This window comes from Apodemus sylvaticus, chromosome 7 (assembly GCF_947179515.1).
Source record: "Apodemus sylvaticus chromosome 7, mApoSyl1.1, whole genome shotgun sequence".
In the NCBI taxonomy this organism is placed as follows: domain Eukaryota; kingdom Metazoa; phylum Chordata; class Mammalia; order Rodentia; family Muridae; genus Apodemus; species Apodemus sylvaticus.
In genome coordinates, this window is record NC_067478.1 from 63,899,628 (window position 1) to 63,916,163 (window position 16,536).

The window sequence follows — 16,536 nt, forward strand, 5'->3', positions numbered from 1 at the left end:
GTTTTTCACTCTGTAAATGGCCTCAACCCTGAGTGGGATTGAACTTACGCTCCTGCCACAGCTTTCCGAGTGCTACCACGTACAGATTCTGGCCCCTGGACTTCACACCCCTCAGACCATTCCACTTTCTCCTCCCATAACCCTGCTCGCCCATGCTCTCACTCCTCATGTGAGTGAGACTTTAAATACCCCTCTCCTCCATCCCTGTCTCAAATGGGCCCATCCATCCCCAGTTGCCGAATCCAGTCCTCCAACAATCACCATCAATCAGAAAATTCAGATTCCTCCCATGTCGTCTCCCTCACGGTTAGTCTTCTAGGATCGCACCTTCTCCCTCTAACACACACCGGTCCTTAACGTTCCCCAGCGCCAGCCCTTACCAAGCACTCGGAGCTCAGCAGCCGCAGTGGCGAAGTCGCGCGTGCGGGGCTTGTTGGCTCTGCAGACATAGACTCCAGAGTGCCGAGGCTGCGCGCTGGCGATGAGTAGATTGGTCCGGCCCAGAACGATGACATCAGTGGAGATAGGCTTCCCATCTGGTGACAGAGAAGGAGCAGGCTGGAGGGGGACGCTGGAACTGTCCCTCTACCTCATCTCCAACCAAGAGGATCCCACTACACCCCCTGCAAAGCTGCACCACAGTCTCTGGCTTGAATCCCAGTTCCTTCTCTGATCCCTAGGTGGAAAGGCAGATGGAGGCAGATGGGAGGTGGGTAAACAATAGCTAAATGGCCTTTGGTGTGTGTGTGTGGGGGGGGGGCAGATATTTTATACAACCTTCTCTCTCACACACACTCTGTGTATCATGTGTCTGTCTGTCTCTGTCTCTCCCCCTACCCACCCCCAATTTTTTGAGGCACGGTTGCTCTGAGTAGCCCTGGCTGCCTTGGAACTCACTCTGTAGACCAGGCTGGACTCAAACTCAGAGATCTGCCTGCCTCTGCCTCCCAAGGTCAGGGATTAAAGATGTGTGCCCCCACCAGCAGGCTTTGATACAGCCTTCTTCAGACTCTATTATTGCATGAATGTGTGCACACGTGAGCATGCTTACATGTGCTTACGGAAGTCAGAGGGCAACTCTGAGGACTCAATTCTCTCCTTCCATCTTTAGGTAGAAACTCCTGACTTGGAGCCTGTGAGATACTGTACCATCTTGCCCACTCCCCCAGTCTCCTCCTTTTTCCTCGGCACTCACCCTGTCGGACCCAGGACACAAAAGGGGTGGGGTCAGCAGAGGCCACGCACTCCATCACTACACTCTGTCCAGACACCACCGTGGTGTTCTCTGGGGCTGCCACAATGACCACATCCTGGCCCCTGGTAGCCTCCAAGGACCCTGTAGTGAAGATAGGAGGACAGGGTCAGTTTGCCACCAGCTGCTTCTGAATGCCCAAAGCCTTGGGCATCATGGTTCTCACTGTCAGAAGGGGAAAGCAGCTGCCAGGCAGAGCCGGAGTGAGCCTCAGAGCTCTTTCTCTTGGATCCAGAAGAATGCTCTCTGGCACAAGGGAACCCCACAAGTTACTGGGTAGATCATACCTCCCTCCATATTTTCCTGCTCATATCCAGCTCACATGGCCTTAGACTCTGCACCCTGTTCTAGATCTAAGACTGCCTATAAGGCGTTGCGTGAGTTAGGCAGATCCCTTCCCAAAGTGCCTGGGAGTTCTACAAGCAAAAGGTGGGCTGTAGTTTTTAGCAAAGAAGCTTCCTTCGAGCTGTGTTTCTGTGTTCACGTCTGTCTCCCTGCAGCAGCACCGTGAACACCTGGTTTGTCCAGCAGGGGGAGACATAGACCTGGTGCCCGAGAGAGCGCAAAGCCGGGAGCCGCAGAAGCCCAGGGACAAAAGGATGGAACCACTGAAGAGGAGGGATGACACAAGTGAGCGAGCGACCTTGGGGGAGGCTTGCAGTGAGATCTGTGGAACAGCTGCTGAATGCCAAACACTTTCCGTTCCCGTCTCAGGGTCACACAGATGGTGAGAAGAGTCAGGATTCAAAACAGGTCTTCGTGACCCCCCAAACCAGTGCCCTTGCTACTTACTACCTTATCCTGGCAGGAGCTTTTCAAAGAGAGGCAGAAAAGAGACAAAACAGCTAAAGATGCTTGCAGCCAAGTCTGATGGATCCCAGGAACCCGCTAAGTGGAAGAAGGCAACCGACTTCCACAAACTGTTCTCTGTTCACGAGTGCTATGGGACTCATGCATGAACACACAAAATAAATATTTAAAAAAAATTGAAATTAAAAAAAGAAAGATAGAAAAGGACCAGAGAACAGGTGGCAAGAAGCCAGACTGGCATATCAGGAGATTGGGTGGGCCTTTGCCTGGAGCCCTTAAGGCGCCTGGAAGGGCAGAAAGAACCAGAGACTGCAGGATATTGACACCCCTCTTTTGATAGCTTGCCTGCTCGCCAACATAGGAAACATAGACACCCCATAACGAGGAACGAGCGCCCCCACCACCACTGCTGGTTGGAGTCCCAAATCAGGTCTAGCCCATGTAGAACTACTACCCAATCAGCTTCCTGAAGGCCTAGTCCTTTTCATTTCCAAGATAGCAGTCCCCAGAAATCCCCAGGTTTCCTGTCTGCCTGTCCCCTTACCTCTGAGGGCCACACTGAGCAAGGCCTCCTGGCTGAATCGTTGGCGGGCTGAATTGGTGGCCACACATCGGTAGGAGCCTGCGTCACTGTCCTGGACATCCAGGATCTGGAGGACGCCATTGGGAAGAGTGATGAGCCTTGGGAAGGAACAGAGGAAGCAGATGTGCTAAGGTAGAGAGATGGGGGGGGGGCGGTGAAGCAGATGTGCTAAGGTAGAGGGATGGGGGGGGGGGCGGTGAATCAGCAGAAACATGCAAGGAAATGTCTGGGCCAGGACCCAACCTACTGCCATGAGAAGTCAGGGGAGAAAGAGCACCCCTCATGGCTGACTCTGCCTCTCATGCTGGAGTCTGGCTCTTCCTCTCCCTCCATCCTCCAGCCAGACCGTTCCCCCAGGGGATCACCTCCACTTTGTAATCCTTTTTGTTGTTGTTGTTGTTTTGTTTTTGTTTTTGTTTTCAAGACAGGGTTTCTCTGTGTAGCCCTGGCTGTCCTGGAACTCACTCTGTAGACCAGGCTGGCCTTGAACTCAGAAGTCCACCTGCCTCTGCCTCCCAGAGTGCTGGGATTACAGGTGTGCGCCACCACTGCCCGGCCCACTTTCTAATCCTAAAGGAGTCTCTCTGATCTTGCCAGGGAAAGGGGGCACCAAGCGCGAAGCTGTTCCTTGAGCAATAGCATGTCCCTAATTTTGCATGCAGGCCTGGGTCTGCTCCCTCCTCCCACACAGGGCTGTAGCTGTGGTCAGAGGCAAGGTTCCACGGGGCCTCCTCAGGGCTGTCTAAACCTGTACTGCTTTTGTTACAGTGTGGTTTTAGAAGCTCTGGCTTCTGAAAGATGCCTGAGATGTATTGGTTAGTAGGGGAGAAGTTACAACATAGTGCTTCAGAAGCAATTCTGGTTTGGGGAACGGGTAAGTGACAGGTTGGGATACATGAAGAAAGGCTGGCAAAACATGAGTAGAGCATGGGATCCCCTTTGTGAGGAGGATTACTGGGGACTCTGTTGAGCTTTACAAAATGAAAAAAAAAAATTTTTTTTTTCTTTTTGAGATAGGCTGGTCTGGAACAGGACTGAGGATGAGTTTGAACTCCTGATCCTCCTGCCTCAACCTTCCAAATGTTGAGATAGGAAAATTTCTTTCTTTGGGGGTAGTGGGATGAGTGGGGTGGGGTTGAGACAGGGTTTCCCTCTGTAGCCCTGGTTGTCCTGAAACTTGCTCTGTAGAGACGCTGGCCTTGAACTCAGAGATCCACCTGCCTCTGTCTCCCAAGTGCACTGCTGCTACCACCTGGTAGGAAATTTCCAAATGTGAAAAAGTAGGTGCCTTCCCACACTCTCTTTTGTAACTGTGGTCTTTAGCCAGAAGCAGGGATGGTGAAGGCTGAGAGAGTGAGTTCTAACGTGTGTGACTGTGGCAAGTGACATGACATGTGTGGGCAATAGTTTTCTCATCCAAAGAAAGGGTCTGGAGGTTGCCACCCTGAATATTTCACAACCCTAACCCTAATGTGAGCCCCTCTATTCATGGACTCCCATTCCTTAAAGGACGTAGTTACTGTAAGTCACAAACCCAAACACATGTATACAGGTGTGAAACGCTTGTGTATTTCAATGACATGGTGGAATACTCAAAACGGTAAGGCCTGTGTTTAGTCAGCAGGGGACTTCCCTTTTTGTTCTATGAAGCATTTTAATATAAATTCATTTTTAGTCTCATTCATGGCTGGTTCCCAGGGAAGAAAAAGCATCCCCTATTATTAGAGATTAGTGTTAAGTGGGGGGTGTAGCTCAAGTGGGAGAGTGATTGTCTAGCATACACAAAACTCTGGACACTCTGGGTTCTAGCCTCAGCATCTCACAGACAAGGCGTGTTGGCACATGCCTGTAACTGTAAGTAGCACTTGGGAAGTAGAAGCAGGAGAGTCAGGAACTCAAAGCCAGCCTAGGTCACATGAGACTCTGCCTTGAAATAGATGGATGGATGGATGGATGGGTGGGTGAGTGGGTGGACGGACAGACAGACGGATGGACGGATGAACGGACAGACAGACAGACCAAGAGGTAGATCATAAATACCAGGGAACTGCCTTGGGGTTTAGCCTTTATCATTCATTAAAAAAAAATGTGCCTTCTTCCTGACAGAGTATATTTGTGCTCAAATGCTCACAGCCAACTCTAAGGAATGTAATCTCTTGTGATCACTGAGCTGAGTTTATCACTAGCATATTTGTAAATTTGGGCACATGCAAAAATACATATCTTGGTCATAATCCAGTTGCTGTTTCAGACATTTCTTTCTTCCCTGACACAATGTGCTGGGACATGTGAGCCTGGACTATTTATAGGCCAGGATCAATTTTCAGAGGACTTGGTGGCAAGGGCTTCTGGGGCCTAGGAGCTGGCAGCCCCACCTTATGGGTGAGGTCTGTGGCTCCATGGGATGATGCCTGAATTAGATGCTGGGGAGGGGGGGGAGTCTTATTCCCAGTGTTTTGAGGAAGACAGCCTCGTTTACATAGTAAGGTCTAGACAAGCCTAGAGTTCACAGGGAGACCCTGTTTAAAACAAAACAGAAACATAACAATGAGAGAAAAACAAAAACACAATTAATAAATGGGGCCAGGGATGTTGGCCCAGCCTATAATTCCAGGACCGCGGGAGCTGAGGCAGAAGGCCAGCCTGGACTACCTAGCAAGACCCTGTGTCAGGAAACAAACAATTGACCTCCCTTCTAAATAACAGTAGTTGGGCAACGAGATAATTTTTTCCTTTTTTGTTTTTCTGAATTTTAAAAATATATCTTTGGGCTTGGGATGTAGCACAGTTACTAAGAATCCTTACTTATCATGTCTATAGCCCTGGGTTCTGTCCCCAATACCACATTAACAGTTATTTCAGTACCAAGCAGAGAGGAAGACCAGGAGTTCAGGGTCATTCTTGACTAATGTTGAGAGTTTGAGGCTAGCCTGAGCTACTATGAGACCTTATCTCAAATAAAACAAACACACAAACAAACAAACATGCTACAAAGACCTCATTGGGGGAATTACAACTTAACTGGATGTCCTTCACATTTCATTTCACAGATATAGGGAAATGAGAGCAGATTGGTATGTGCCAAAGATGAGTGGAGACCAAGCGACACTCTGTCAACAAGGAGCCTGTTGACCTTGTCTAGTCAAAGGTGTTCTGTGACTTGTCTACACCTTCCACTGGGTCAAGTGTCAGCAATGATGAGGCAGCCCAACAGTCAAGAAGGAGTTGTACTTGGGAGTGATTTGCATGCCAATGTTTCTAAGCACGTGTGTGTGTGTGTGTGTGTGTGTGTGTGTGTCTGTGTGTGGATCCCACTTCCATGCAGCAGAGGGTTGCAGAATGCCTGGGAAGGACCTCTGGAGCTACATTCCCCAAAGATGTGTAAGGATCCATGAGGTGAGGGCCAAGATGTGAAGCCAACCCAGAGGCCACAGAGGTAGTGAGCCTCTGGGTTCTGGTCTGCTGTGTATGCATCAGGACATGTCAGGAGGTCACAGCTGGGGGAAAAGTCCCTGTTGTCCTCTGCTTGGCTTTCAACCCAGAACTTTCCCTGGGATTGTTCCACCAAGCCACCGTGTTTATAAAAAGAGAAGTGAATGGAACAAGATGGACCTGTAGCCTGCTGATCAGATGCCTGTGCCTGACAGGGTAGAGCCGAGGTAGTAAGAGAAGTAGGAGTCTAGGGAGAAACTCCAGAGGAACCTTGGAAGGAGCAGAGCAGAAGCCAGTCTTCTGCCAGTGGCCCCTGACGTGGTCATGAATAGATCACAGCCTCTGTCTGGCTCTTAGAGTCCTCAGTAAAGCAAGTGGTGGCCCAGGCATGCTTGGAAGAGCTCTAGACTGTCCCCTAGCTCTATGCACCCCAACCTGGTGGGTAGCTTCTCTTCCAGAGAGGAAGCCTTCTCACTGGGCCAGAAGTCAGGCTAGTGGTGGGCTCTTGGGTGAGTTTAGGCGAATGGAGCCACCTTGGCTATAAGAATTCCAGTTCTAAGCATGTCCCCAAAGCCTCTGCCCTGCACACTGGGGCAGACTCCCTGAGGGGCACTTACCTGGGTTCCTCAGGCACAGTCACCTGGTCCTTTTCCCAAGTAATGATGGGGGCTGGCAGCCCCTCAGTGTGGCATTCAAAGCGTGCCGTTCCGTTCTCCTCCACGGTCTGGGACTCAGGATGCAGAGAGAAGTCTGTGAGTGCTGTGATGAGCACAGTGAGGAGAGAGAGTGAGAGAGCGATCACTGTCGGCACAGTGACACAGAACACGGAGTCATGGAAACCCAGAACGAGGGAGACACCCTTGGAGAGCAGGGTGGTGGCCAAGGGCTAAGAAATGATTGCTGGTCAGATGGTGCTGGCAGCGTGTAATCGGAAGGTACCCATGTCCAACATTACCGTCATCGTCACGCTATAGGAAGGTGTGTATTTCCTGGTACCCTGTGCCTCTAGAGAGCCCTAAGGAGCCGGTGCCAGGAGGATAGGGCATGGGCATATCTCTGCATGCTGTGGTGTGTGGGTAGGAAACAGGAAGAGACACCTTTGGGTCCCTGATCTCTTCCTGGCAGACACTAGAACTCAAAGGATGGAGAAAGGCAGGTGGCAGAGTGAAGACCCAGCTGATGGAGCACTAAACACCAAGAGTAGAGAATAGCAGGAGGGGACCCAGTGAGTGGGACAGGACAGGAGGCAGGGAACCTGGCCTGGGCTCCCTCCCGGTTCTGATGCAGGTAACTAACTTTAGATCCTTCTCCCTATCCCTTCCGTTCCCTGTTCCCTTTGGTCTCCAAATCTCCACCCTCAACCCAGATGCAAGCACTTACTGGCAAGCTTGACCACAGCAACCTGGCTGGCCACTACTCCCAGAGGGCTGTGGGCCAGACAGGAATAGCTGCCCTCAATGACCTCCCAGGTCCTAAGAGTGTCCTCATCGTCACTGTCTTCTCGCTCTAGGGGTGAGGACAGCCACAGGGAGCCATTGGGTAGTAGGTGCAGGTTGTCATGCTCCAGCACAGCGTCTCCACCCTTGCTCCATGTCACCCTGGTCGGAGGTCCAGCAGCAGTAGCCCCCAAAATGCAGTCCAGCACCACAGCCTGCCCCGGGCCCAGGACCACTTGCAGGGGTCCTTCATCACAGCTCAGCTTGACAGTTGTCTCCCGGGGCAACGGCAGCTCCCCTGTGAAGAGGAAGAGACACCAGGGCTGTGGGCGGGTGGCCTCCTGGTCTCAGATGCACCACTCAGTGCCAATCACTTAAGGAAAGACCCTGTGTCCATCTGTACCCATTCCCTCTGCCATCACTCCCTTACTTCCTGAGTCCCATCTCCCCATAGTTTGACTTCTTTGTTCACAAAAAAACTCAGGTCACGGCAGCCCCACTGCAACAGCCAGAAGGTAGACGTGACCCAAATGTTTGCTCTTCACCTGATGAGTGACTAATATTTTACTCAGTCAGCAGAAGGGATGGAGTGTTCCATGCATAGAAAACCCTGGAAACTTCATGCCAAGTGGAAGCCACCAGCCACCAGATGCCACAAACTTTGTGATCTCACTTCTGTGAAATGTCCATAAGTCAGAAAGTAGATTAATGGTTACCAAGAATCTTGAGCAGAGAGGAATGGGGAGTGACAGCTAAGGAGCATGAGGTTTCTTTTTGATGAAAATGTTCTAGAATTAGACAGTGGCCAAGGCAACACAACCTTATTAGTCTATTCAAAACCACAGGGCAGAGTGGGCGGGGGAGGAGGTGGAGCTATAGCACTTGCATAGCATGCCTGAGACCTGGGTTTGGACCCTAGCACTGCATAAACTGAGTGGGATGGTGTACACCTACAATCCCAACACTACAGAGAGGGAGCAGGAGGATTAATAGTTCAGGGTCTTCCTCATTCCTCAGCTATGTAGAAATTTGGAAGCCAATCTGAACTAAGTGAGAATCTGTCTCAAAAAAAAATTACCTGTACGAATGTGGCAAATTCTATATAAATTGTGAGTTGTTTCATGGCTTTAAAAATACAGAGCAGGGTGGTGGTGGCGCACGCCTGTAATTCTAGCACTGTGGGAGGCAGAGGCAGGTGGATTTCTGAGTTCGAGGCCAGCCTGGTCTACTGAGTGAGTTCCAGGACAGCCAGGGCTACACAGAGAAGCCCTGTCTTGAAAAAACCAAATCCAAAAACCAAAAAAAAAAAAAAAAAAAAAAAAAAAAAAAAATACAGAGCAATTCTTTCCTTTTAGGGCTGTCATGAATGTCCACTGGGTGATGTGTACGAAAAATGCTGTAGTTGGAGAACTCTGAGAAATGTACTATGTGTGTGAGGCGAGTATGTGTGTGTGTGTGTGTGCGTGTGCGTGTGCGTGTGCATGTGTGTGTGTATACGTGTGTGTGCGTGTACTTACTTACATGCTGCCCGTAGACCCTAACACTGCCCCTGCCATGAAGGGAAGAGAAGGAGAATTAGAATAGAGTGTACACTATCCTGTATCAAGGCAAAAATCACAAAGGGGAATATTTCTTATCATAATCAATGCTGCGATAGGGCCTGCTCATTGTCATGGAGCAATGGCTCCCCATGTGGGTCACCTGCTGTCTCCCTGTCCCACAAGAACTCAGCCACCCAAGGTCTCTTCTCAGCATCCGGCTTGCCTCACCACGAAGCAGAATGGCACGTCTGAAAGCTGACTAAGGATGGAGGTGACATCCTCATCATGTGCCAAGGCTAGAGGGACAAGCAGGAAGGCAGGAAGATTATGACCTCGGGCCAGGCACTTCTTCCGGGTCTCAATTTATCCGCTGATACAAAGGTATCTGTTCCAGGGCAAACACAGGGTCATCCCACGAATATTCCAGTTTTTCAACTATGTTCCCCTACCTACATATTCCTCTGTCTGGTACACTGGTCAACACCTAGACCCCTTTGTGTGCCCATGTTTCCTCCCTACAGCATCCAAAGCGGAATAAGATGGCCCAGGGCCTGGAGAGATGGCTCAGTGGTTAAGCGTACTAGTGGTTTGTTCAGAGGACTGGAATTTGGGCTCAGCATCCCTATCAGCTCACAACCATCCATAACTCCAGTTCCAGGGGGCTCTGATCCCCTCTTATGGGCTCTGCAGGCAGCAGGCACACACACGGTACACACAGGCACACATGCAGGCAAAGTACTTATACACATAAAATTAATAATAATAATAATAGTCCTACTAACTGGCTGAGGGAAGGGGACCTGGGAAGAAATGTAAAGGATGAAGGGTCAGACAGAACCTGACCAGACCACCACCTTCCTACTCCTTCAGCAGAGCTCTGCTGGACAGGTCTTACGCAGTGCTAGGGGAGAAGGCAGTCGCTTCCCAGTCAAGGTTCCCAGGGTTGGGGAGGTGGCCTGAGTGGAAAGCGTTTTCCACACAACTGTGTAGATCTGTGTGTGGATTCTCACACTCACACCTGTAATCCCAGAGCTGGGAAGGCGGCGACAGGTGAGTCCCTAGAGCCAGGTTTGCCAGTGAGCTCCAAGTTCAGTAAGAGACCCTGTCTCTGAAATTGAGGTGGGGATAACTGGATAACTGGCTCAGCCATTAAGGAAGGGCATTTGCTACTCTTGCAGAGTACTAGGTTCAATTCCCAGCACCTGCATGGAGGGTCACAGTCATTTGTAGCTCCAGTTCTGAGGGAACTGAGGCCCACACATCTGCACACACATGTCCAGAAGCAAAACACTCATATGCACCAAATAAAATAAATAAATCTAAAGTAATTTTCCTTTACTTATTTTAATATATTTATTATTAAAATATAATTTGTTGTAACTATTACAATATAATTTATTATATTATTACTGGGAAGTCGCTTTGGCGGTGGTATCTGTACAAGTGATGTCAGGACAAGACAGCAAATGCACAGCAGACACGGCTAGCAGACAGGCTCTGCATGAATAAAGCGATCACCTTGCTCCAATGCTTTAGCTGCTGAGACAGCTTGAGGCCACTTCCTCCTCAAAGTCTCCCTCCTCCTCAGCTGTAGCAAGAGTTTCATGTTGCTGTTAGCCTCAGGGAACTCCATCTCATCCATGCCCTCACCTTAAAAAAGGATGGTGACCTCTGACCTCCTCATGCACACCTACGCATTCGTGTGGACACACACACACACACACACACATCAAGGTCCGGGTCTTGCCACTTCACCTGCCAGCTGTGACAGTCAGGCATCCTCTCTGGTACTTGGTTTCTACATATTTAAAATGAAGATGCTACTTGGGCCTGTGAGGATCAAGCAAGTGCTGCCTGTCAGGGGTTCACTCAAGAAGTAGAGAAACCCGATCGTTTTTTGGTTCAGTACTGGGAACAGAACCAAAGATTTTGTGCAGGTCACGCGAAAGCTCACTACACTGCTATGCCTGAAGCCCCATTCTGTAAGACCCTGGGCACACGGCAAGGAGCTACACAAACGCTCTTTGCTGCCCTGAGCATTCAGTCCGTTCTCTTCTAAAGCCCCAGATTCCATGATTCAAATTCAGAGTTGTGGAAGGCCAGCCTGGGCTCCCAGCCCAGCAGCTTCAAATGCTCTGGTCCGGAGGCAGAGCTGGAGGCTTGGATTTCAGGGGAGAAAAGCCCCACAGAACACGAATCCTCGAGTCCTCTGGCAGCCTCCCCACCCCCTAAAGCATGTCCGGGGCTTGAAAAATCCCCTGCCGTGCTGAACAAACAATGTGAACAGTTGGGGCCTGAGCAGCTGCTGGGTATGTCAGCAGCCTGGGCTCTGGCGGGCAGGACAGCCGCCAGAGGGGCTGGTGGCTGGCAGGGGGGCCCCAGGAGCTCCAGTTCCCTTCCTGAATATTCATGGATCAGCAGATGTCTAACTTCAGCACCTCAGAGGAGACCAACAAGGCGGAATCAGGGTAAGCCACAGGGACGAAGACGCAGAAAGAACGAGGATCGGTCTCAGAGAGCAGCAGGACTGCGCCACAGGCCCTGGCAAACCCATTTCAGTGGCAGCTTCCCGCAGTTCAAGGTCCATTCTGCCGAGGAGGAGACCAGGGACGGAAGGGAGGGGTGGGGTGGGGGATCTGACTTTCAGGGGCTGAACCCGCAACTGGTGGAGGGTCGGGGGGGGGGGTGCAGTTGCTCATGAAAAAGAGGTTTTCCGGGAAACTTTGCCCAGACGCCAGCCTCCCTTCAGGAGAGACTTCTCTGCCTTCCTCCAGAGAAGATTTTCAAATGCCATTTGGAAGTTTCTTAAGAATTCTTCCTCTCCCCTAGAGGTGAAACAAGCTTTGTGCCTCTCCGCCATCACTGGCCCCTGTCTCCAGGATTCCAGGTCCTGTCATTTCTTGCACAATCTTGCATTAGCTCCTCCCCCACCCCTTCTGTCTCAGTTTCTCCAGCCTTAAACAAGGGGATCTCGAAACTCAAATATTTGCATCGAACTTCTTCCTGGGCTAGGGATGTAGTTCAGGCTAGCAGGCCCTGGGTTTGATCGTCTAGCTCTGGATAATTAGTGCTTAGTGGTACAAACCCCAAATAGAAAATATCAGCACTAGGGAGGTGGAGACAGGAGGACCAGAAGTTCAAGAGCTCAGTGACTAAGAGCATGTGCCCAGCATGTTTGAGGCCCTAAATTCAATTCCCAGCGCCACACACACACAATTCCAGGTCATCCTCCTTCATATAGGGAGTTCAAGTCCAGCCTGGACTACATGAAATGTTGTTTCAAGAAAACCAAACCACAGGCTGGGAGTTGTGGCACATGCCTGTAATCCCAGCACTTGGGAGGCAGAGGCAGGCGGATTTCTGAGTTCTAGGCCAGCCTGGTCTACAGAGTGAGTTCCAGGACAGTCAGGGCTACATCGAGAAACACTGTCTTGAAAAACAAAAACAAAAACAAAAACAAAACAAAACAAAACAAAAAAAAACCCCAAAGAAAACCGAACCACTGGTTCCGCAGTTCAGAACACCGGCTGCTTTTCCAGAAGTCCTGAGTGCAATTCTCAGCACTCAGGTTCACAACTATCTATAACAGGATCTGATACCTTCTTCATGCAGGCATACATGCAAATGGAGCATTTGTGCACATGAAAACACACACACACACACAGAGAGAGAGAGAGAGAAAAGCAAACTAAAATTCTTCTATTAACAGACAGCCTGAAATGCATGATGCCTGTGGAGGTCAAAAGAAGGCTTCAGATCCTCTGGATCTCAAACGTCCATGCTGGGAACCAAACTGGTGTCCTCTGCAAGAACAACACATGCTTTTAACCACTGAGCTATCTCCCTAATCTCTACCTAATTTTAAAACTTCTTTCTACTTTGCCCCACAAAATAGCAATGCTCACATTAACATGTGTGTGATCTCTCCACACCAAGCCCGAAACAGTGATATCTGAAAGAGGGTAGACCTTTCTTGTCCAAGGCCTCTTGCTCCCCCAACCTGCTGCATGGCTGACTTCCAAAGTCCTCCGCACAAGCATTTCCATTCTTCCCTAGACTGATAGATAAGGAGGGAGCCCAGCGTAGGTACCAGGGGACATGCTAATCACCAGTCTTTCGCTACTGGGGTTTCCCTCAAGTCTCTTCTTTTTGGTGAGATGAGATTCTATCAGAGATACAGAACTTGTGTTTTGGGGATCTCCCAGCCATTTCTCAATCTTTTCTTTTTGACACAGGGTCTTTCTTTTTCTTTTTCTTCTTTTTTTTCTTTTTTTTTCCCCCCGAGACAGGGTTTCTCTGTATAGCCCTGGCTGTCCTGGAACTCACTCTGTAGACCAGGCTGGCCTCAAACTCACAGAGAGTCCCCCTACTTCTGTACTGAGATTAAAGGCTTCTGTCATTGTGCTCGGCCCTTCATCTTAGTTTTCCAACAGATATTTTCTTTCTTTTTTCTTTTTCTTTCTGTTTTTTTTTTTTTTTTTTTTTTTTTTTTTGAGACATGGTCTCACTCTGCAGCTCAGGCTGTTTGCTCTTGATCCTCCTGCCTCTGCTTCTTGTACAGGTTTGTGCCTCCAGGGCCTGTGAGAAGCCCTTTGCTCACTTAAGAGGATACATTAGATTTTATGACATCTCTAAGAACCTAGTCAGAAAGGCAGTTTGCTAGAAAATTCCAGGGTCTCCTCGAAGCTGCTTGGTGAAGTTGTCAGGAGCCTGAGTTGGGTTCTATTTTCAAGGGAATGTTCTGGAAGGACAGGGCGTGTAGTGGGAGAGGGGAGCAGGGCCAAGGACCTGCCACAGAAGGCAGGGCTTCCTCACCTCTGCACAGATTTTTGGTTTCTTCTCTGCAAAGGGCGACCCTCCCTGACACCATAGCCTCTCTTCTTTCTCAAGAGGCACAAGTCAGTTTCCTCTCGAACCTTGGCCACCTTCCTTACCACACAGTCCGTCCCTCCCTCCAACAGCTGGAAGGAGAGTCCGGATGGCTGCCAAGGACACAAGGAGGGCCTCAACCCTCCCTCCATCTACAATCCTGAGGAGGAGGCTCAGTGTCCTCTAGGGTGACGGCAAAGCCACATGGCCTTGCCTCTGTCTGGGCCCCCAATATCCCTGCCCACCCACCCACCCCTAACGAGTCACTCAAAGTCCCTGACAGGGCCTTGGACCCCCCCTTGCTACTTTTTAGAAAGGCTTTGACCAGTCTGGTTTAGACATTTGTCCCTCCTATTCCTGCCCCGAGGAAACTGGATGCTGGATTGCTTCGGCAACCAATCTAGACTGTTCTTTGAGACGAGGTCCCATGTAACCCAAGCTAGTTTTGAACTCTATGTGCAGCTGAGAATGACCTTGAACTTCTGATTCCCTTGCCTTTAAGTCCCAAGTGCTAGGATTACAGGCTGGGCCATAGGGCCTCTTGCATGCTGGGCAAAGCGCTCTACCCAGAGAGCTACAACTCTGGCCATGTTTTTGGTCTGTCCTTAAAAACCCCTTAGGATTATATCCTAGTTGGCCTTAGGTTTTAGCATCTAAAACAGTATGTAGTGTAGCATAGATATCCAACACAAATTCCTCAAATAGCTGTGTAGACATGCAGATACTCTCAAATAATATCACAGAAACCCTTATGCCTTTCCAAGCCTCTGGCTTGTTATTTGTAAAAATATAGTAACTCCCTTCAGGGCTAAGAATGATCTGGATAATACAGGAAGAAACTGCATGGCATACTATCTTCTACTAGACACCTAATAAAATAACACTGAAATCGGGAACTCGGGATATTCTCAGTTGGTAGTATGTTTACCTAGCATGCATGAAACCCTGGGATTGGTTCTCAGCACTGCACAAACTGTGTGGTAGGGAATCCTGTGATTCCAACGCTTAGAGGGAAGAGGCAGAAGAATCAAAGTTCAAGGTTATATAGTGGGTTCAAGGCTAGCCTGGGCTACATTGGACCTGTTTGAAATGAGCAAACATAAAGCACACAGGAACAGAACAGCAAATTCATACTGAAACTTTGCCTCTACCTCCTAAGGGGGCAGGGAGCCTGTGGGTTCAGCTATATAATTCATGTGTTTAAAAGTATCTTTCTTTAGAGACCACCTATGTTTCAGATATGTTAGATCAATGTCCTTAAAACTACATAATAAGGTCATGATAAAGTAAGAAGTTTCCTATCAAGTGATGGAGAGTACTGATTTGTACTGGGGTGGGGAGCCTTTTGGCCCTTGGCTTCCTTGATCCCAATGTCCCCAGTGTCCCTCCACATCCAAAGCTGGAGTTCTTGCCAGGAGACAGTAGGAGCCACAGCTGGCCTGGCCCAGAAGAGAGCATGCTGGACTTCAGGGCTTCCTTTCTGGTTTTCCTTTCTCAAACCTCACTTTCTTCCCCCTGATCAAGCTAGGATCTTCTCCACAGATTCTTCCCCCTGCACTCCTGGGAGCCCCAGGCACGCCTGGCAATGACATCTGTTCTGCATCTGGAATTCCAAGTTTAGTTGCTGTACCTCAGAGCCTTTGGAGCAAGCAAGTAGGAGGTAGGCAAAAAAAGGATTCCATATCCTTGGACCAACCAGAGAGAAGACTCAGGCCTAAATCTGCTAACCTCGCTTATGGAAGGCAGAAGTACAGAGACAATGAACTTGTTATGAGTGCACCAAATCCCTGGAAGAGGGGCTGGTCTGCCTTACAAAGTAGAGCCAGGAGACGGTCTAGCTCCAGATCAGTTCCTATCTGCATGCATAACTCTAGGCAGTTGCTCAGATGTCTCATCTGTAAAATAACTCAAAGCAAATCTTTTTTGAAGTGGGCAAGTTGAGTTACTGTATAGCTTAGGCTGTTACTGACCTCATAGCAATCCTCCTGCCTCAGTCTTTCAAGCACTGGGGTTATACATAGGCATCATGATGCCTAGCTTCCTATGTTTCTTTGAGTGGTGACATTATATGATGCTGTAATCATGAGATTCCTTAGCTTGAAGAAGGCATTTTTTTTTTTTTGAGTTGGATTTTTTTTCAAGACAGGTTTTCTCTGTGTAGCCCTGACTGTCCTGGAACTCACTCTGTAGACCAGGCTGGCCTTGAAGAAGGCATTTTTAGGAAAAAATTTATATATAAATATGATTAATGAAGTCATGACAATACACACAAATCACAAGTCTAGGTAAATGACAGTAGAGTTACTATTAAAGCTAGGTGGTAGTGGTACACTTTCAGCACTCAGGAGGCAGAGGCAGGTGGGTCTCTGAGTTCCAGGACAGCCTGGTCTACAGAGTGAGTTCCAGGACTACACAGAGAAACCCTGTTTTGAACTCTCCCCCCTCCTCCCCCAAAAAGAGTCACTATTAAAAGAAAGTTCCAGAGCTGAAGAGATGGCTCTTCCAGAGGACCAGGGGTCAAGTCTTGGCACCCACATGGCAGTTCACAACTGTCTATAATTCCACCCTCACCCAAATATACATGTAGGCAAATACCAATGGCCATGAAATATA

At 49.3% G+C, this 16,536-nt stretch overlaps 1 protein-coding gene across 2 annotated transcripts in view; it reads right to left on the minus strand.

The window, feature by feature from the left end:
- Igdcc4 (immunoglobulin superfamily DCC subclass member 4) overlaps window positions 1-16,536 on the minus strand; it is a 34,169-nt gene that overhangs the window by 14,491 nt on the left and 3,142 nt on the right. For both annotated transcript variants that reach the window (XM_052188021.1, XM_052188020.1), the window contains exons 2-6: window positions 7,458-7,811; window positions 6,695-6,836; window positions 2,607-2,743; window positions 1,196-1,336; window positions 381-536 (exon numbers count right to left, since the gene is read on the minus strand). In XM_052188021.1, the coding sequence (XP_052043981.1) occupies window positions 381-536; window positions 1,196-1,336; window positions 2,607-2,743; window positions 6,695-6,836; window positions 7,458-7,811 (930 nt within the window). The remainder of the gene's footprint in view (window positions 1-380; window positions 537-1,195; window positions 1,337-2,606; window positions 2,744-6,694; window positions 6,837-7,457; window positions 7,812-16,536) is intronic.